Source organism: Gloeophyllum trabeum (genome assembly GCF_000344685.1).
Source record: "Gloeophyllum trabeum ATCC 11539 unplaced genomic scaffold GLOTRscaffold_00003, whole genome shotgun sequence".
Taxonomy (NCBI): domain Eukaryota; kingdom Fungi; phylum Basidiomycota; class Agaricomycetes; order Gloeophyllales; family Gloeophyllaceae; genus Gloeophyllum; species Gloeophyllum trabeum.
This window is the reverse complement of record NW_006920412.1, coordinates 586,917-604,868: the sequence shown is the minus strand read 5'-3', so window position 1 is coordinate 604,868 and position 17,952 is coordinate 586,917. Positions and strand designations below refer to the sequence as shown.

The following is a 17,952-nucleotide window of genomic DNA, read 5'->3' as shown; positions in this document are numbered from 1 at the left end:
AAAAGATTTAGATGCGGGGGATATATAGTAGTGATGGCATTCCTATGACTGTCTACAGTTCGGCAGTGGTGGTGGGTGCAAATGCGATTTTGCTACAGAATACAGAGGCGTCGTGGACTGGAACCTGGAAGGCATGAATCGTCAGGAAATTCAGAACGATTGAGTTACCGAATGCGGCGTCGGGACGTTTGCAATGTGAGAATCAGACCAACTCGGAACATTCGGAAGACGCGTCCACAGCGCTTCTTTCCAAGATGTCCGAAGCGGACTGGAATCCACTCCACTGAGGCCAGATCACCGTATCCCTGTCTAGAGGGGTAAGCAGCGCATTCATCACCATGTCAATTGGACGGCCTGAACCCGAGGTTATCGTCAATGTTCGTAGCTCCATCTTCACGATCGACATCTCTTGGAGTATTGATATTGATGACGCTGGTACATTTAGTACGCAGACGGCTACGCCTACTCCAAAGGGAAGATGGAGGAAGCCTTCCGGAGTGGGCTATTCGAGAAACCGGCTTCGAAATCCAAAGATACCGCCAAGGTAGTACACAAGAAGGAGGACGTCGACCTGATTGTAGGTTTCGCCGCAACTGCACTCGAATATTGCTAATAAGGTCCTACGAACGCCACTCCTAGGTAAACGAGTTTGAGATTACAAAGGCCCAAGCAGAAAAAGCGCTGGTAGAGAACGGCGGAGATCTCGCGAAAACGCTCAAGGCCCTGGTCACTCCCTGATGAATGGGTAATCCCAGCGCGTCCCCGTCAACTAGGTGCAGATTTACCGGCGTCAACGATTTCATTTGTTGCCTACCACTCAAGTGGATTCAAGATCCACGCAACTTTGCAGGCACATCATCATAAGAATGCGTTGACCTAATGAATACACCAATTAACGAGTTGCGCTATACTCTATCATGTTCATGACTGTCTTTCGTAGTATTACTGTATGGGGTATCCAGATAAATGCAAGCGAGCGTGCGGGTATGTTAGAGCATCCATTGACAAGACTCTCGGGGTTCCACGTTATAGTGTGTCTTGACCGGACGGCCTGATGCGAGGTAGCCTAGGTAGTGCAATAATATGACACGGGAAACGGAAGATTATCGCAATATAGGCCTCGACGCCATGCAACGAGGTGGAGAGCGTGTGCCTCGCAGCAGCTGCGCGCGCCGAAGCTCCTCGTCGATACGCCACATGCCTTTGACGAAGGCGTCGCGATCAAGGCTGCCGGTTCCATTTGGGTCACATTCACACCTATAGGGTTGGAAAATAAGGACCATTGCATGTCCATAAGAGGGCGATGACGTACCATAAATCCCTAAGCTTCCGTCTCTCCAGCTTCGAGCACATCCATATTCTTCTTACAATAGCGCCATCCAACCTTTCCTCACTTCCTACGTCCTCTTCATCATCCAGACCCTTATCTTTTCTTGGCATGGGTGTCGAGGGAGTAGCCGGAGTCTCCGGTTCAGGACTCGTAATCAAGTCCACTGACAAACCCCGCCATCCCGCCGCCGACCTGCTCTTCCGATTTCCCTGCGTCTGGCTCGGGACGACCAACCTCGCCTGGCGCGCATGCACCACGTTCGCGTCAAACACCTTCTCGTACCGGCGTCGCGCCGCGATGGGAACGGGAGTGGGCCGTAGCAGCTGCTTGGAGACGGAGCCGAAGGTACTGACGCTTGTACGCGAGGTGGAGGTGCTGTTGCTGAGGATTGAAGAGCGGTCAGAGAAGGAGGTAATGGATGTGCGTGAGGATGGCGGGCGTGAGCGAATTGGGGGAGGTGGCGGTGGGGCTCGCCTGCCCTGGGACGGTGTCGGTGTGAGGCGAGGGGATGTGGGCAGAGACGAGGAGACACTGGGGGGAGAGGATATGGGCGAGGAAGGGGGTTTGACGGGTCTCCGAGGCAGCTTTGGGGGCTCAGTCCGCTTACTGGCACTGCCGTTGTTACTTGCAAACTCCCAGTCGTGCGAGGATATAGAAACGACCGGGCTATTCGCGACGGATGTAGCGGCAGAGACGTTCACATTCTCGTACGACCCATCCAGGCTGTCCGTGTCAGCTCCCCTGTCCATCGGATACGTGTGCACGAACTCAGAGACCGAGGTAGGAGTGCCCACGCCGTCCGTACCGCCGTCGGAGGACAAAGAGATGGAGTGAAATGAGGAGACGGACGAGGCAGGCACGTGGCCCTGGCCTCTGCGACCCAACGCTGCAACGTCCAATTTCGACACGGACGGGTACTGGCTCTCCACAGTCAAGGAGTCTTTTGATTGACTCTGAGCTAGCGAGGGTGGCGAGACCGGGGCAGAGGCGGTTGATCGGAGAGACTGTTTGGAGGGCTTCCTAGGCGGGAGCGGGGGCGCTTGCACCTTTGGCGGAGGTGGAGATTGCGACTCGAAGTTGATGAGCGGAGCAGTGCTCGACCGTAAAGGCGGGCTTGTCACATTTCTGCTCGATGGCAACCCAAGACCGATGCCTCTTGCTTTACCGTCACCGTTCGCGTGCCCATTCTGTTTCTGCGCAGGTCCATCATCAACCACCCAGTCCTTCAGGTCAATCAGCGATGTTTTCCGTCCGAGGTTTGGCGGCGACGGGGAGCGTGAAGCGGGTGGCTTGGGCGTCCTGGAGGGTGTAATCGGCTGAATTGTCGTGGCTGTCGGCGAGATCGGCTTGTCAAGCGGATTTGAGGGGCGGCGAGGCCGCGATTTCGAAGCGCTTTTCACGATAGATGCAGAGGGCTGCCCTCCCAGCGATTCGAAGGCATTGATTCTGGACTGAAGTGCAGTCGAGGGCGCCATCGCGGTCGTGGAACAAGGCAAGTCGGCGCTCGCCGACGCAGCATTCGGTGGCGGAAGACACGGCGCCGGCGGCATCTGTGAACGCCACAACTCCCTACTAGTATCTACCACGGTCCACCTAAGAAATCTGAGGATGGCGCAGGGCAGCGAGCTGTACGCAGTAGCAGGTAATGTTATGAGAAAATTCGGACATTGCATATGCGTCTAATATCTTGCGTCACGGCAATAGACTTCTGTCTTATACCGATGGGAACCGGCGAACCATCAGTTTGTGGCATCCATCATTAGACGATGTCGTACATGCATTGAAATGTCATCTGCTACCTTTCAAGGTCGCTGAATACATCGCAGAATGTCAGCGGATCCTAGAGAAGAGTGGCCTTCATTTCAAGGTGAGTCACATCCAGTATTCTCCGGAAACACACAGACTTTATATCCCGCACAGATGCAGTAAGTAATTTCAACATCTCAATTTCGTACTGTCCTTGAACATTTAATGAACCCAGCGGCTACGGCACAAATCTAGGTACTTTCTCCTGCGTTGATCACTCATCTATTTGCGCTCACAGCGCACAGAAGGACCTTGGTCGGCCGTTTGCAAAGCCATTGGCGACTGTCACGCTGCCGTGCATGCTAAGGGTGCCCCGCGGATCGCCACCGATATCCGTATCGGCACCCGAGTCGACAAGGATATTGCGCCCGGGACAGGGAACGACAGTAAAGTTGCGAGGGTCAGGGAGATCCTCGAGAAGGACACAAAGTAAAGCCAGTAAATGCATATACGTCGAAAGGGAGCTATTTTGTTATGAATGTAGAATTTGCTGAATTATGATAGATGTGGGCTGTGTACATTCCACTTCGTATGCAGTGTAAGTCTCGCTTTCATATTTCTGGAGACCCACGTCTCTCTTGCTCCTTCCAAACCTGCATCAATGACTCCCCTATGGCCATTCCGAGCGCCCTGCCCAGCGGTATTGGCACGGCGTTGCCTATCTGCTTCAATTGCTAGAGCGGAATTGCAGTCAAAGTCAGCAACGCGGACATGAAGCTGCGAGGTTTCACGAATCCATCCACGTACGTCCTGAACCCTCGCGTTGGCCGTCTTGCCCTCCGTCACGAAGACGTAGTTGTCCGGAAACCCTTGCGCGCGCGCGCACTCGCGCACGGTTATGACGCGCTTTTGCTGCCGGCACGGACCTCGCGTCAGGCCTGGAGACTGAGCCCAAGACGACGGGATGTGCTTACCGTAGGATGCAGCACCTTCCCGCCTGGCTTACGCATCGGTAGGACCGTGGTCAGCGCGGTGCTGAAGTGGCCGTTGGCGTCTAGGCGAGCGTACAGCCCTGCCGACGTGATTAAGAGAGTGTGATCATGGTATAACACGGCTTAGGCACATTGAGTCTTACCCTTCAGCTTCTCTGACTGACCCGTGTTGTTCGTGGTACCACGGAGTGCATTCGGTAGGTCTGCGAGAAGCACTCTTATTACCGCTAAAAGGATATGAGAACAGTAGATGCTAGACATACTCGTGTGATCGGCAATGGGCCTCAGAGGCACATTCACGACTCTGACGCGGTCGGGTTAGTCAACGATTTGGGTGAGGACAAGCGAGCAAGAACGGACCGCTCCACGATAATCGGTCGGAAGAACTTGGTATAATGACCCTCACACTTGCCGTCACCCATCCCCTCCCGCATCCACCGTTGGTAGCCATTCTTCGGCCTGCAGGCATAAGGTACGGGCTCAGCGTATCCGGGGTACGTCGATCCGCACTCGTCTGGGTCATGGGCAATGAATTGCTTGATGCCTCTGGCTTCGCGCGACATGACCTCGCACTCGTCTTTCCGAGTGGCCGGTATGGTCTTATGTGGGTTTACCCTGGAACGTGAGTACGAGAATCTCAGTCATGTAGCAGAAAGTGCATAGGCGGCTAACGTACCAATCGTACGGTGGCTGAGTGATGCAGACCGATTAGCGCGACGCTCGACAGGGGTACGGGCTGACGACACTCACTAAATCACTCGTTGCATCGTTGACAGTTACTTGCGCAAACGGTGCCCTGCCAATGTCCGGGTAATCTGGTAGCCGATTGACGCCTGTGATGCTGTTGCCGGTAACGGTACTCCTTTGCCGTACCCGTCGAGGAAAACAATGTGTCGGGATGGGGAAGCGAGGAAGAGGTGTTAAGCCCCTTGCTCCGATGAAGATAATACGCTCCCTGCTTTGGGGTGACCCATATTCCGCCGCTTGTAGGACCTTGCAGTGCACTTGATACCTAAATCATTATGAGTCACGACTGATCATCGGAATCATAGCTGTAGTTGAAGTGAAAACATACCCGAGTGTTGTAGCGGCACGCATGATGAACTTGACTATGCCCATTTGGATGCCTCCCACCGTCTGGTTGTTGACTTTGCACGCCTTCAGTCGGTGGTTGAGCATACCAACTACATTCTCGATGAGGAAATATCGCGGGCGATAGTAGTCCACCCATGACATGAAGTTGGCTATCAAGGCGCTTCTGTGAATATTTGTTATAAATGCGAGGCAGCACATTATACTGGCTAGCTTACCGTGGATCATCTGGCACCTAGAGCAGAAATAAACATCACACTTTTCAAGTCAAATTAGGGATCACCTTGTTGTAATTTGCTCCGGAAAAGGATTGGCATGGTGGACCTGGCAGGTCTCAGTCTTCTATGTGCTGGGAAGTGTCAAACATGAACATACCTCCATAGATCAGATCCACTTCACCCGGTACCGGCATTGGCTGCATTAAGCCTTGGAGAGAGGTTGGATCAAAGGCATGCTGATTCTCATGGGCATCTAGTGTCTTCTGGAGCAAGTCATTTGTACTCATATTATACACCATTGTCCCAGGGTGATTCTTCCTGAGGATGGAGAGTCAGATCCAGAACAAGAATCAGGACAAAGTGGGCATACTGGTATGTCAAGGCTGGTGTTTGGGAGAGTTCTACAGCCCATCTTGTTTGAATATATGGTGTACTATGGAGTCCCACAGACAGTCCACCAGCACCTATTCTTCAGGTTAATATTCAGCCCAGGGTTATCCACATGAGCGCATACCACTGAAGAGCTCTAGAGCTTGCAATGGTTGGTTTCTTGCTAATAAAGCCTTGTGCTGCTGCATGCTGACTAGCTGATCCTGATAACATGCACCACAAGTCTGGAAGTCTTCAACAGGCATATTGACCCTCTGGTCAGAGTCCAGCACTTCCATCACGAAGAAGTGATCATCATAAGTTAGCCAGTCATCCAATGTAACATCAAGCTCCAGTGCATCAGGATGCACCACATAACAATGGCCAGCAACCTGAGAGCTTTTGAGCTCCAGGACCTTATCTGTCTTGACAAGCCGTTGCTGAGCAAGGTCAGCTCAGAGTGATAAAGGGCTCAGTTCCCAATATCATCAACTCACCTCATCATAACTGATGCCATCTTGTTGACTAATCTCCATCTCCTGGATGAGCGAGTCAAAGCGTCGATACAACTGAACAGTAAGCTGCCTCTTCCATGGAGACACAACCACACAGCCAATTGAGTATGGCTCAATACATTGAGCCTCACCTGAGCCAGGTGCTGTATCTGGGAGGAAGTAAATGAAGTCATTCATATGTAGCTTAAGCTGTTGAGTATTGTTGTCTTGGGTTGGGTGAGTTGCACTCTTTGAGGATCGTGTGTCACAAGCTTCTGATGAAGGATATGTGAAGGAGGAATCATCCCGAGACCAAACATGGCTGTCCATACCTGATTAATTGACACCATTATCCATCTGAAAACCAAGCACATACCTTAGGTGTAGATTGAAACCATTATGGTGGAATGGCTGATCTTCACCTGGAAGAAGGTGCCGCACATTTACCTTGGTAAATATGCATGCTACCTTGAGGTCATCACATTCATTGACATAGAAGAGACAACTGGGATCAGCCAGTTCCTCAAGAATGGTCTTGGAACCATGCTCAAGCCACCTAGCATGAAACATCTTGTCCGGGCCACACTGATAGAAATATTGAATCTCGCAGAACCTGAAACCAATGGCAGCATCAGTGGAGAAGCAATTCCAGGGTGCTCATGCCTTACCACATTGAGTTGGCTATCAGATTCTCACATTGGGCAGGTGCAGCAGCAGCATGCATCTGTCTTATACAGTCTTCATCATGACCTGGAGGAACAGCCACAATATCACCAGCCTGCAAGAAATTAAGACGCAGTTAGCACCACTCTGCCAAGATATGAATAGAACAAACACAGAATATATCACCATCAGCATTCACTGATTTGTAGTGACCCTTCTCCTCGCCTGGCTCAAGCCAGCATATCCAACTAGGGTTAGTGTAATGCTCCGGTTGAACACTATGTTCACCATCAAGTTCCAAGTCCTGAGCCAAAGAGGGCCCAACAGCAATGAAATGTTGAAGAAAATGTGGTCGAGCAATCTTGTGAATGGTTGGTGTCACAACTGTCTTCACTGAGGCCTTGGGGTGTTGATTTGTGGACAAAGTTTTGGGAGCACTGGTATGGGCTGGATACCCCTTCAATCCAGCAGACAATGCAGCTTGGGTACCCTGGAGAGCATGCTGAAACTCCTTGATCAATAAAGACTGGGCAAGTTTGGTCTTCATGCCGTAGGTATCCTTCAAATCAATAAGGCAACCAAGCAAATATGATTTCTAAATTGATTGAATATGATCATTATATCTATCCAGGAGGAGAATCCGCATACCACATCATCCAGCTCAAGGTCAGCAGGTGTTAGGGGATTCCCCAAAATAAGACTGAATAAAGGATCAAAGCCCACATATTGACCTGCTTTGACATTGTCCATGAAGGCAGTCCATGTTGTCCTTGGGTCAGAGAGAGCAACAGAGAGGACAAGGCACACAACATGGTGTTTCTTATAGAAGTCCGCATAGAATGGAATATATGTGGCTGATGGCATATCAAGGATATACCACGCATATCGAGTCTTCAACCAGATTTTACTACTCAAAAATCATGAGTTACTGCAACAATGGTAGTATCCCACTCACGTATCCAGTTCGTGGTCCTCAAAGTTGTACATGTTGACATCCAGAATTTCATCAAGCATCAAGCATTGTTCTGCGAGCTGGATATCATCTTCAGGGTCATCTTCTTGACCAACTTCTTCATCTTCATCTTCATCCGTCCATGGCCGCACCAAACCAGAAGCGCTGTAATCTACGCCAGAGTCCAAACCATTCTCACCAGCCAAGTGGAGGAGGGCAGCAATGTGGACCAGGGCCTTCGACTCCTTGTCGTAGATCGTAAACTCCGACAGTAGCCGCACAGGAACATCCTGGCCGGACACCACATCTTCGGCTTCGAGCTCACCAATGAGTTGAACATCTGCACTCTCGATCAGTGCATTGTCAGGGGCGATAAATATAGGAGAATCTGATATCAAGACATCAGTAAAAGTCCTTCACCAAGCAGTCATAATTTACCAGCATCATATACGGAAGCTGCTTTTACATGCTCTAACGCAGGCAAGGATTCGCGATCAGACCTTCCGCCCTGTTTTACAGGAGATATTCGAATCTGTACATGAGCCATCTAGTTGCGCATTTAGTCATTTAAGCTTAAAAAGACGTAGAATCCCTACTCACCGGCTCCGTGATATCTAAATAGTCTCCTGCGCCAACCTCAAACTCAGGAGTCGGGCCTGGACATGTACGTCTTTTACGAGGGCCAGAGGGACCACCTAATTCACTTGGTCCAGTCACGTCAGTGGGACAGATTCTTTTCTTTGGCGACCCAGTACACATCTTTAATTGCTGTCAGGCGGAGGGAGCTGCAGATACCTGGGGATAGCAGAGGCGGACTTAGGACAGCTTAGGACGATCCGGCGATTGTGACGTGACGAATTTGTGACAGTCGCGTAAACAACGGCGCGTCGACCCTAGCCTCACTTTCCGACCTGTCGCCCACAATGTCTTTACCGGTCGTGACTATAAATGTCAGCTACGAGTCGGAAAAGGGCGAGTTATTCCTCCTTATCTATTATACGCGTTAACATGGTTTATGCCAGAGAGAATACAGGAATTTCTGTCCAAGTTCGAGGGCAGGGAAAAGGAGAAGGATGTGACGCGTGGCTTTGCAGAAATGGACCTGGAGGATGACACCGACGCGTCAACATCTCGGCTGAAGTACATGCAACAGCTGGTACGGAATTATATGCCGTTCGACGCGTCCTGAAATGACCATTCGTCGTAGCAACGCATAGCCAACCGAGAGCAGGAAATGCTGGTCGTGGATCTGGAAGATGTGGCAGAGGTATGTCTCTCCCATCCGCTCAAGCAGTCATTACTCACTCTCGCAGTACGAGAAAACCTTCGCAGACCTCGTGTCTCGCATACAGAACAACACCCGCCGATACGTCAACCTGTTCAGCGAAGTGGTCGACGCACTCATGCCAATGCCCACGAAGGACATAAGCGACCAGGACGAAGTCATTGATGTTATACTGCATCAAAGGAGAGAGCGGAATGAACAGACTGAGGGCATTCAGGAGGGGTTCCCTAACCACCTCCTACGACGATAGTACGCAATTTTTCTCCGGCTGTCCAAGGAATCCTAATTAAGACTTTCCAGTAATTTATATTTCAGACCTCTACGGGCGGATATTGCTATGGCCGTTCGGGAAGTCCGAGGCCTTCATTTAGGCCGGCTCATCACTGTCAGAGGGATAGTGACTCGGGTGTCTGAAGTCAAACCACTACTGCTCGTCAATGCCTACACTTGCGACGTCTGCGGATCGGAAACCTTCCAAGACATTTCAAGTAAGCAGTTCACGCCCATCATGGACTGTCAGAACGAGAACGAATGCAAGAAGAACGGTATCCACGGGTCGTTGCATATGCAGACGAGGGCGTGCCGGTTTGTCCCGTTCCAGGAAGTGAAAATCCAGGAAATGGTGAGTAACTTGGTCACTGTACGGTGACAGCATATCTAAGGCACACCGCAGGCAGACCAAGTGCCGGTCGGTCACATACCACGTTCAATGACCGTACAGGTTCAAGGTCCTCTAACTCGTCTGATGAATCCAGGCGACGTCGTTCACCTAGGGGGCATCTTCCTTCCCATCCCATATACTGGTTATCAGGCAGTACGCGCAGGTCTTCTTACCGACACCTACCTCGAGGCGCACTACATCCATCAACTTAAAAAACAATACAACGACATGGAAATTACGCCAGAGATGCGTGCCAAAATCGACCAGCTTCAGAACGATCCAGCGCTTTATACCAAACTGGCCCACAGCATTGCACCGGAAATTTACGGTCACGAAGACGTCAAGAAGGCGCTACTACTGCTGTTGGTAGGCGGAGTGACAAAGACCATGGGGGACGGCATGAAGATCCGAGGGGATCTGAATATCTGTCTTATGGGTGACCCCGGTGTTGCTAAGTCCCAATTGCTCAAGTATATTTCCAAGGTAGCTCCGAGAGGAGTATATACCACGGGAAAAGGTTCTTCAGGCGTTGGTCTCACAGCCGCCGTCATGCGAGACCCCGTCACAGACGAGATGGTACTCGGTAAGTAAACAACGCTATGATCGCTCGACTGAGACTTATCCTATAACAGAGGGGGGTGCTCTCGTTCTCGCTGACAATGGTATCTGTTGTATTGATGAGTTCGACAAGATGGAGGAGTCCGATCGCACTGCTATCCATGAAGTGATGGAACAGCAAACTATCTCAATCTCCAAGGCGGGTATTTCTACGACTTTGAACGCTCGCACTTCCATCCTGGCGGCAGCCAACCCCTTGTACGGAAGATACAACCCCAAAGTGTCACCGGTGGAAAACATCAACTTGCCTGCCGCTTTGCTGTCCCGTTTCGATCTGCTCTTCCTAATCCTTGACAAGCCCACGAGAGACGACGATGAGCGCCTCGCGCACCATGTCACTCACGTCCACATGTACAACACACACCCTGAATTGGAGCATGAGCCAGTCGAGCCGGTGCTTATGCGGTACGTCTCGCGGGATCGGTTGCTAGCTTCATTCGGGCTGATTTATTCCTGCAGGCATTACATCGCGCTTGCTCGCACTCACCGACCTATCGTCCCTCCAGAAGTCTCCAGTTACGTGGTAGACTCTTACGTCCGACTCAGAAAGCTATCAAGAGACGAGGAAGAGCAAAAGAAGTCGCACACTTACACCTCTGCTCGTACGCTATTGGGTGTCCTCCGGTTATCCCAGGCACTAGCACGACTACGTTTCTCGGATATTGTCACCCACCTTGACGTCGACGAAGCACTTCGCCTTATGGAGTGTAGCAAAGAGAGTCTGCTGGAGGATGCGGAGAAGGAGCGTGATCCTGACCAGTCACCTCAGAGTAAGATCTATCGCATAATGAAGGATATGGCCAAAGCTGGTCGTGGAAGCGGCAAGAAGCGGAAAACTGTCCAGAGTCGAAAGAAGCGACTGGGTAAGGGACCCGGTGGTGAGCGGGATTCTGACGTCGATATGGATGAAGATTACGATGACTCTGGCGACGAGGGTATGGAGGAGATCCCCATCGTCCAGATTAGGGCCCGGGTGTTGGCTGCTGGATTCACGGAAGTGCAGCTGAATGACACGATTTCGGCGGTAAGTCCTCCATGTTTGATATACATTAAACTCGTGTTAAGTTCGTCACCTCTCAGTACGAGGATTTGGATCTCATCGCGAGAGTAGCGAATGGAAGCAGGATACGTTTCATCTCGGTCCCAGAATCATAGCAGCGTCATTATCCAAGTTGGTTATCCTGTATCCCTACTGTTCTTTTGGTATCACGTTCATTGTACTGCATAATTATAATATAACAAATGCTCCGGACAATCCTGCATTATACACAATAACGTCCCAAAAGAAGCTCGCTAACGCAGTTGCGATGCATGCTCCCAACTTCCAGTGCCGCTGCTACCGGGACTGCCAGTTCGCGAAGGTTGAGATGAACCTGACCTTAGATGGTCTGGGTCTTCGGGCTCGTCCCGATATGATGTGTGCGTTGCTCTAGCTGACTCGGGGTCATCGTCATCCAAGAACCCGGAGTGGAACCCCAAACCCCCGGGCGAACGATCCTCAGGACGGCCTGCTGTCAGCCCGGTGTGTTCGTCAACATCGTCCTCATCGTCTGAAACCTCGCCAAAGGCGTCATATAGTTCCTTGGTACCTTGGCCAGTCGCGCGCCCTCCACCAGCACCGATAGAGCTCATGGGCACATCGTCGTCCCTCGCAAGCGTACTATACTGCGCTCTGCGCCTCCGGTTGACGGCACGTCTCCAAAAGAATATCCCAGCGGACAATCCGAAGACGACGACTGCGCCAACCGCGCCGAAGAACCATTTCTGGTTCGACACCAGATTCTCCATGTCCGGGAACCAGCCTTCATCCGCCGTTGGGGTTATGCTCTCGGTGGGGATGCTCTCGGTCGGCTCGACAACGTCTTGAACAGTGGGTGTGGTCGCAATAGGCTTGTTGGAGAAGGCCGCCTTCGTGGCCTCGCCTTCGACGCTACCGTGATCGGTCGGCAGGTGAGACGTCGGCTTGGGGTAAGACTTAGTAGCCGTAGTCAGAGGGAGGATGGTAGTCGTCGTCACGACGTCTTCATGCGGCGCAGGCAGTAAGGAGGCGAGGAAAGGGACTTCATACTGTTTAGCCTTGGACGCATCAATAGTCGAACCCCAGAGCGTCATACTCCAGCCTAGGAAATTGCCAGATTCGCCCTCTGACCCTTGGTCGTTGACCCTTATCGTCCACTCGCCAACCGGCTTTTCATCCCTTTGGCAAAATCAGTTCATCGTTGCCGAGCGAAACTAAACCATATCAACGAACCAATGCTTTACGGTCATGAACCGCCATCCGGGGAACCCGGTGATTGCATTATCGTACCTCCGCTTAGCGGCCAGGACGCTCTTAACACCATTAGGGCTGACAAGCTCGACCTCGACGTCCCCCCTGCGAGTATGCGAGATCCATACTTTCACCGTGATATGCTCGAGGCCCTCGAAGTTGTTCTCCGCCAACATTTCCTGGGTAATAGTGAAGGTACTCCGCACGCCCTCCGTGGTTATTGGCGCGCCGCCCGACATCGTCCCGAGGATGTCCATAGTACCGTTCGCGATCTGGATGGGCTGCACGTCGAGCCATGCCTGTGGCTTCACGGGTTCCCAGTCCTGGGCTGCCTTGACGTACTTGTAGCCATCCAGGCGTCCGAATCCGTACTTGTAGCTGAAGGGACGCCCCGCAGCTGTGATTTCCCAGTCGGGATCTTCAGGATTGATCATTTCCGCGGTTCTAACGCATAGATGCTGCATATCGCGCCATGATAGATCAGGTCTGTCGCTGTGTCAATAAACCAAACCGAAGGATCGCAGCGCGCACGTACCGGACTGATAATGCGAGCGCAAATACGCCCACGGCATTGGGCGCGGCAGCCGAGGTACCACCATGAGTAGTAGCACATTTGTTCTTACCAACATCGGTAGTAACCTGGGCGGCTGGTGTCAGCAGCGAGCAGTACAGAAGAGAAGGGCAGTTACTGACAATGCTATTGCCGCTACCAGAGCTATACGCTACCACCATATTGGCAGCACAAGCCTCGGAATAATATGGGTGCAGACCCTTGTAATCGACCGCGGCTACAGTAATCGAATATATGCTATTCGTGTAGCCATCGAAGTTGCACTGGTCGTCATGGACTGCACCATTTCCGCTGGCAAAGACGAAGATAGAGCCCTTCCCGCCGCGTCCATTCTGGATACCATTGACCACGGCTTTCTCGATCAGGTACCCAGGAGCCTCCATGGATCTCCCATCGTCTGAGGGTCCCCAGCTGCAGCTGTATATCGAGGTATTGTGGTAACCATAGTTGAGAGAGGCAGCCTCGTCTACGTCTGATATGGGTCCGGAGAGTATACGGATGCCAGCAACCTTCGAGTCGTAGGCTATACCAACACCGCAGACGTCGTTCTTGACTGCGCCTATTTGACCTGCACAGCGCGTGCCGTGGTGGTCGTCGAAGAGTTTGGGTGTGGGGAGATCTTCGTGGTCGTTGAAGTCATACGAGCCTTCTGCAAACTGCGGGGAAATTAAACACTTACAGGTGCAAGATAGCAGAACTTACGAAGTTGGCAGCAAGGTCGTCGCTGTTATAATCCAAGCCGTCGTCCACTAAGGCTGATATTACACCTGCACCCGTGATTCCTTCCTCCCATAGCCCCGAGACGTTCATCATGTGTTCCGGAAACTCATCATTCACCAGATGCCATTGCTTGGTAAACGTAGGGTCACGGATGCCCAGTCGCGACGCAACCTCTCGGGCAGTTGATTTCACCTCGCCGTCCCCATCTCCTGGCCGCACAGGTGGAGGTGCACGCTTGGCCCGCTGCCGTGGTATTTGAGGCTCCAGGTATTTCACGGAAGAGGATATCCGACCCTCAACGTGTACTGGCTCAGAACGCGCATGGACGCTCCCCGTACCTGCTCGCTCTCTCATCCTTCGCAGCAGCTCCACCGGGTCTCCCTCCGTCCGCACGTACCAGTCCTGTTTCCGCCGTCGCACCAACCAATGATCCCGGAGCTCCCCAACCTGCTCGACCACCTCCAGCCCGAGATTATTCACGCATTCGTCCAGCGATGCAGCACCGGAAGGCAGGTGTTCCAGGACGTAGTAGTCGTGAGTAGAATATGAGCGTTTTGCCGGACGAGACGTTAGCACGCATGGCGGCAGCAGCAATAAGAGAACGAGCGGAAGTGGGAGGCGCATCTAGGTGTCGCGCCGGGCGGTCGTCGTGGTGGAAGGAGGTGGGGAGTGTGCAGCGTGTTGCCGGTGGCAGAAACGGAAATCGCTTGCCATCAAAATCTTCAGGTTCTCCGGAGTGGCATGCGCAGTTTTATACAAGTCCACCCTCAGGAAACGCCAACTACAACAAATGTTGAAAACAGCTGCAAGATACTCATTGCCTACAAATACACTTAGACTTCTATGGACTGTATATGTTTTTGACCGGGTACATCTTCGTCTCCGCCTTCGGGATCACATCGTCCTCCCCATACACCTTCGGCATCTTATACATCTTAGTCTCAACCGGCGTGTCAATCCCCTTCTGCATGTCACCAGAGGGAGCCTTCTCACCAGCTTTCGCCCCCGCCTTCGACGCCAGATTTGCCGCCTTTCCATCTGGAATTCGAATAAAATCAAACCTCTTCTCCCCATTCGCGTCCGCGTACACCTGGTCGAGGATGAAGTACCCCTTCCTCTCGAACTGGATGATATCCCCCTTCTTCAGCTCGAGGACGTTCGCGTCCGCGAGCGCCTCCTCCCTGAACTCCGTCACGGGCGTGACAAAGTCCTTCAGCTCGTCGTTCTCCTCGAGCTTCTTCTTCGTGATGAGGTAGTCGTAATCGAAGAGCGTGACGGGCGCCACGACGGGCTTGCTCTCGGGCGCGGAGGACGGCTGCGGCAGCCAGTGGATCTTTTTCGACGTCTTGCGGAAGTCGCCGGCGAGGTGCAGCTCGAGCTCGAGCGCGGCGACGGTTCCTGAGGGGTCCGCGGTCTTTGAGCGCACGATGGCGTTGCCCCAGTCCATGAGAGTGATCTGCGGCAGCTTATCAGTAAACCCGTACATGCAGATGGGTGAAGACTGGCGCACCTCTTCGTTGTCACCGAACGACAGCGCATCCTCCTGCTCGACGAGGATCTGCGAGGTATACACGGTCTGCTTCTCCCCGACCTCGGGGTTTTTCTTATGCTTAGGCAACGACTTGACCTCAGCCGACGCAGGCCCGCCCCTGATCGTCACCGGCACCCTGACCATTCAGCATGGTTAACACTCCTACACGTTAGGGACTAGCAGGAGACGGCACATACATTTTGTCAGTAGTAATAGCCCAGAATCGCGGAGCAATCGGGTCGATGACCTTCTTGTTGGCCGCCCAAATCGAATCCCACTCGAGGGACACAATAGCCTGCGAGGGACCCTGCGCAAGCATGAACTGCCGCAGGGCTTCGACGGTCATACCGCGGCGACGAATACCTGAACAGAAAACATCATCAACAGTAACCCTGGCAAAGCCTGAAGCTGACTCACCCCGGACAGTCGGGAACCGCGGGTCGTCCCACCCCTTCACGAGCCCGTTATCCACAAACCAATGCAGCTTCCTCTTTGACAGGAGCGTATAGATGAAGTTCAATCGACTATACCGCGACGTGAGCTTCCTCCTCGGAGTGAAGTGGATGCACTTCAGTTACCTGAAGTCCCAGATATGTACGGATCGGAGGCCGAGCGCCTCGATCATCCAGTGGTACTGCGGGTTGCGGTCGCGGTACTCGTTCGTCCTCAGCGCATGCGTGACGCCCTCCAGCGAGTCCACCACCGGGCACGCGAAGTCGTAGGTTGGGTATATCTTCCACTTGTCCCTATTAATTCACGTCAGCCGACTTTACTTTCAACTGCATACATGTGTTGGGAGAAATATCGCGAACCCGGTTCGGTGGTGTGTGAGGACGTTGCAGCGGTAGATGACGGGGTCGCGGAGCGCCTTATTCGGATTGTCCACGCTGATCTTCGCGCGGATACACCACCGCAGGCCCTCCTCCGTCCCCGCCTTCATCTCCGCGAAATGCTTGAGGTTGTCCTCGACGGAGTCGTCGCGGTGCTTCGAGGCGATGCCGTCCATGCGCTCCGCGCGCATCTGCTCCTGCACGGTATCGTCTGCGTACGCTTTGCCCGTCTCGATCATCTTGACGCCGAGCTCGTACAGCTTGTCGAAGTAGTCAGAAGTGTGGGAGATCGCGTCGCCGTGGATATCGAGCAGGGCTAGATCCTCCAGGATAGTCTCCTCGAACTCGCTCTGTCCCATACAGTCAATAACTACATAACATACCCCAACTCAAGTACAGCACATGGAAACTTACCCGCTCCTTGGTCGGATTCGTGTCATCAAACCGAATCAACAGTTTCCCGTGGTACATCTTTGCGAAGTACTGGTTCAAAATCGCCGCCTTCGCGTGCCCGATGTGGAGGTACCCGCTGGGCTCTGGCGGGAAACGCGTGACGACGTGGCCATCGACGGCGTCCTGTAAACCAAGCGCAAAGGACGCGGCGACCTTGTTCGAGCGCCGCCCCGACGCCTTCTCGGCGGCGAGTAGGGAGAGGGCGGTTTCGGTGGTCTGCAAGGACTCGAAGTAGGAGAGGAAACGCGAGAGGTGGGGATGTTTGTTGTTTTTCAGGAGACCAAGGGCTTTGACGGAACCTGAATAGACGAGCTGTATTGGGGCTTGATCTTATTTGGGTTGAGGAGGAGGAACGAACCTTTGATAGCTCCCCAGATCATCCAGTCCGCGGCGGTTATGTCGTGCCCGACGAGGAAAGTCCGGAAGGCCAGATGGTCGTCCAGTGAATCAAGTATCGTGAGCAGCTCTGGCACGGCTGTGATTGTCTGAATTTTCTTCGCGAGCGCAAAGAAAGCTTGACTCTGTTCATACGCGTCATTCTTTACGCATTCGTCCTGAATGGAATTAAAGACAACGTACCTTGGCACTATCGTCTGCAAGGCCGCCTACTTTGGCTAACGCTTGTACGATCGCGTCCTCGGAAGTGATTTTGGAATCGTTGAGAACCAAGACTGGCTCGGTTGCACCGTCATCCCAGACGAACTCTGCCTGCGAAGGGTATATCGTATATATCGCGATAGCGAGAGCGGCGTAGGGGAAAGGAGAGAGTTTTGTAGAGAGGGTCAGTGCGCACGCCATGGCCGCAGAAATGCTGGACGCAGTGCGACTCGGTTAGAGGTTTGCAGCAGAGTCACGCAAAGCGTCCGACGATAATCTGCGGTATCACGTGCCCGAGGTATGGACGATCGCGGCCATTGCCGGTCAGAGCTTCCCAAAATGGCATGTGTATTGCCATTTTTGTATTATGTCCCTTCACTGCTTTTCTTCCGTGACATTTCTACGTGGTTGCCGCCAGGCTTATAAACTCGCATGTGCCTATGTCGCATCTTAATTCTCTTCCCCCATCTGACCTCCTGCGCGCATCCCTCTAAGCGTTGCTCAATCAAAGTGCAATTGACATTCTCACGTATACACAGCCACAGCAACCCTCTGGCCAGA

At 52.7% G+C, this 17,952-nt stretch overlaps 7 protein-coding genes across 7 annotated transcripts; 3 read left to right on the top strand and 4 right to left on the bottom strand.

Annotated features, from left to right (window-relative positions):
- The first annotated feature begins 251 nt into the window (after positions 1 to 251).
- GLOTRDRAFT_98692 (uncharacterized protein) lies at positions 252 to 1,554 on the top strand. The gene is made up of 4 exons (XM_007865022.1): positions 252 to 377; positions 446 to 577; positions 640 to 1,257; positions 1,313 to 1,554. The coding sequence occupies exons 1-3, from the start codon at positions 339 to 341 to the stop codon at positions 736 to 738; spliced, it is 270 nt and encodes an 89-aa protein (XP_007863213.1). The 5' UTR covers positions 252 to 338; the 3' UTR covers positions 739 to 1,257; positions 1,313 to 1,554.
- GLOTRDRAFT_136713 (uncharacterized protein) lies at positions 1,104 to 2,805 on the bottom strand (the record flags this gene model as incomplete). Its single annotated transcript, XM_007865021.1, has 2 exons — positions 1,104 to 1,257; positions 1,313 to 2,805. 2 exons carry the CDS (start codon positions 2,803 to 2,805, stop codon positions 1,104 to 1,106), a joined length of 1,647 nt encoding a protein of 548 aa, XP_007863212.1.
- Positions 2,806 to 2,891: 86 nt separating this feature from the next.
- GLOTRDRAFT_56340 (uncharacterized protein) lies at positions 2,892 to 3,707 on the top strand. The gene is made up of 6 exons (XM_007864802.1): positions 2,892 to 2,972; positions 3,035 to 3,072; positions 3,138 to 3,197; positions 3,251 to 3,255; positions 3,312 to 3,331; positions 3,382 to 3,707. Exons 1-6 carry the CDS (start codon positions 2,939 to 2,941, stop codon positions 3,567 to 3,569), a joined length of 345 nt encoding a protein of 114 aa, XP_007862993.1. The 5' UTR covers positions 2,892 to 2,938; the 3' UTR covers positions 3,570 to 3,707.
- GLOTRDRAFT_136712 (S-adenosyl-L-methionine-dependent methyltransferase) lies at positions 3,688 to 8,403 on the bottom strand (the record flags this gene model as incomplete). Its single annotated transcript, XM_007865020.1, has 21 exons — positions 3,688 to 3,810; positions 3,884 to 3,988; positions 4,051 to 4,148; positions 4,212 to 4,271; positions 4,332 to 4,372; positions 4,429 to 4,683; positions 4,745 to 4,758; positions 4,819 to 5,080; positions 5,144 to 5,326; positions 5,379 to 5,395; positions 5,444 to 5,484; positions 5,536 to 5,696; positions 5,749 to 5,842; positions 5,893 to 6,187; positions 6,245 to 6,286; positions 6,689 to 6,854; positions 6,910 to 7,019; positions 7,077 to 7,499; positions 7,553 to 7,811; positions 7,860 to 8,244; positions 8,295 to 8,403. 21 exons carry the CDS (start codon positions 8,401 to 8,403, stop codon positions 3,688 to 3,690), a joined length of 3,243 nt encoding a protein of 1,080 aa, XP_007863211.1.
- A 597-nt stretch (positions 8,404 to 9,000) lies between these two features.
- On the top strand, positions 9,001 to 11,575 carry GLOTRDRAFT_103868 (MCM-domain-containing protein; the record flags this gene model as incomplete). The annotated part of the gene is made up of 8 exons (XM_007865019.1): positions 9,001 to 9,012; positions 9,064 to 9,123; positions 9,170 to 9,390; positions 9,442 to 9,763; positions 9,815 to 10,385; positions 10,435 to 10,825; positions 10,880 to 11,444; positions 11,501 to 11,575. 8 exons carry the CDS (start codon positions 9,001 to 9,003, stop codon positions 11,573 to 11,575), a joined length of 2,217 nt encoding a protein of 738 aa, XP_007863210.1.
- Positions 11,576 to 11,713: 138 nt separating this feature from the next.
- Positions 11,714 to 14,604, bottom strand: GLOTRDRAFT_36402 (uncharacterized protein; the record flags this gene model as incomplete). The annotated part of the gene is made up of 7 exons (XM_007864710.1): positions 11,714 to 12,247; positions 12,281 to 12,617; positions 12,672 to 13,175; positions 13,225 to 13,328; positions 13,383 to 13,916; positions 13,963 to 14,189; positions 14,274 to 14,604. 7 exons carry the CDS (start codon positions 14,602 to 14,604, stop codon positions 11,714 to 11,716), a joined length of 2,571 nt encoding a protein of 856 aa, XP_007862901.1.
- A 168-nt stretch (positions 14,605 to 14,772) lies between these two features.
- GLOTRDRAFT_56331 (glutamyl-tRNA synthetase) lies at positions 14,773 to 17,619 on the bottom strand. Its single transcript, XM_007864801.1, has 9 exons — positions 17,374 to 17,619; positions 17,153 to 17,315; positions 16,756 to 17,093; positions 16,324 to 16,691; positions 16,090 to 16,257; positions 15,929 to 16,035; positions 15,709 to 15,874; positions 15,491 to 15,647; positions 14,773 to 15,436 (listed from the first exon to the last, which is right to left on the bottom strand). The coding sequence occupies exons 1-9, from the start codon at positions 17,590 to 17,592 to the stop codon at positions 14,822 to 14,824; spliced, it is 2,301 nt and encodes a 766-aa protein (XP_007862992.1). The 5' UTR covers positions 17,593 to 17,619; the 3' UTR covers positions 14,773 to 14,821.
- Between the last annotated feature and the right edge of the window lie 333 nt (positions 17,620 to 17,952).

Bases quoted from the DNA above. Each gene is read 5' to 3' on its own strand.
- GLOTRDRAFT_98692 (XM_007865022.1), top strand. From the start codon at position 339: ATGTCAATTGGACGGCCTGAACCCGAGGTTATCGTCAAT. The intron at 378-445 runs GTTCGTAGCTCC...TGGTACATTTAG, and splicing joins AACCCGAGGTTATCGTCAAT to TACGCAGACGGCTACGCCTA. The intron at 578-639 runs GTAGGTTTCGCC...CGCCACTCCTAG, and splicing joins AGGAGGACGTCGACCTGATT to GTAAACGAGTTTGAGATTAC.
- GLOTRDRAFT_56340 (XM_007864802.1), top strand. From the start codon at position 2,939: ATGGCGCAGGGCAGCGAGCTGTACGCAGTAGCAG. The intron at 3,073-3,137 runs GTTTGTGGCATC...CTACCTTTCAAG, and splicing joins TGGGAACCGGCGAACCATCA to GTCGCTGAATACATCGCAGA. The intron at 3,332-3,381 runs GTACTTTCTCCT...CACAGCGCACAG, and splicing joins CGGCTACGGCACAAATCTAG to AAGGACCTTGGTCGGCCGTT.
- GLOTRDRAFT_56331 (XM_007864801.1), bottom strand. From the start codon at position 17,592: ATGGCGTGCGCACTGACCCTCTCTACAAAACTCTCTCCTTTCCCCTAC. The intron at 16,692-16,755 runs GTAAGTTTCCAT...TGTATGGGACAG, and splicing joins CGAATCCGACCAAGGAGCGG to AGCGAGTTCGAGGAGACTAT. The intron at 15,437-15,490 runs GTGCGCCAGTCT...AAGCTGCCGCAG, and splicing joins CGTTCGGTGACAACGAAGAG to ATCACTCTCATGGACTGGGG.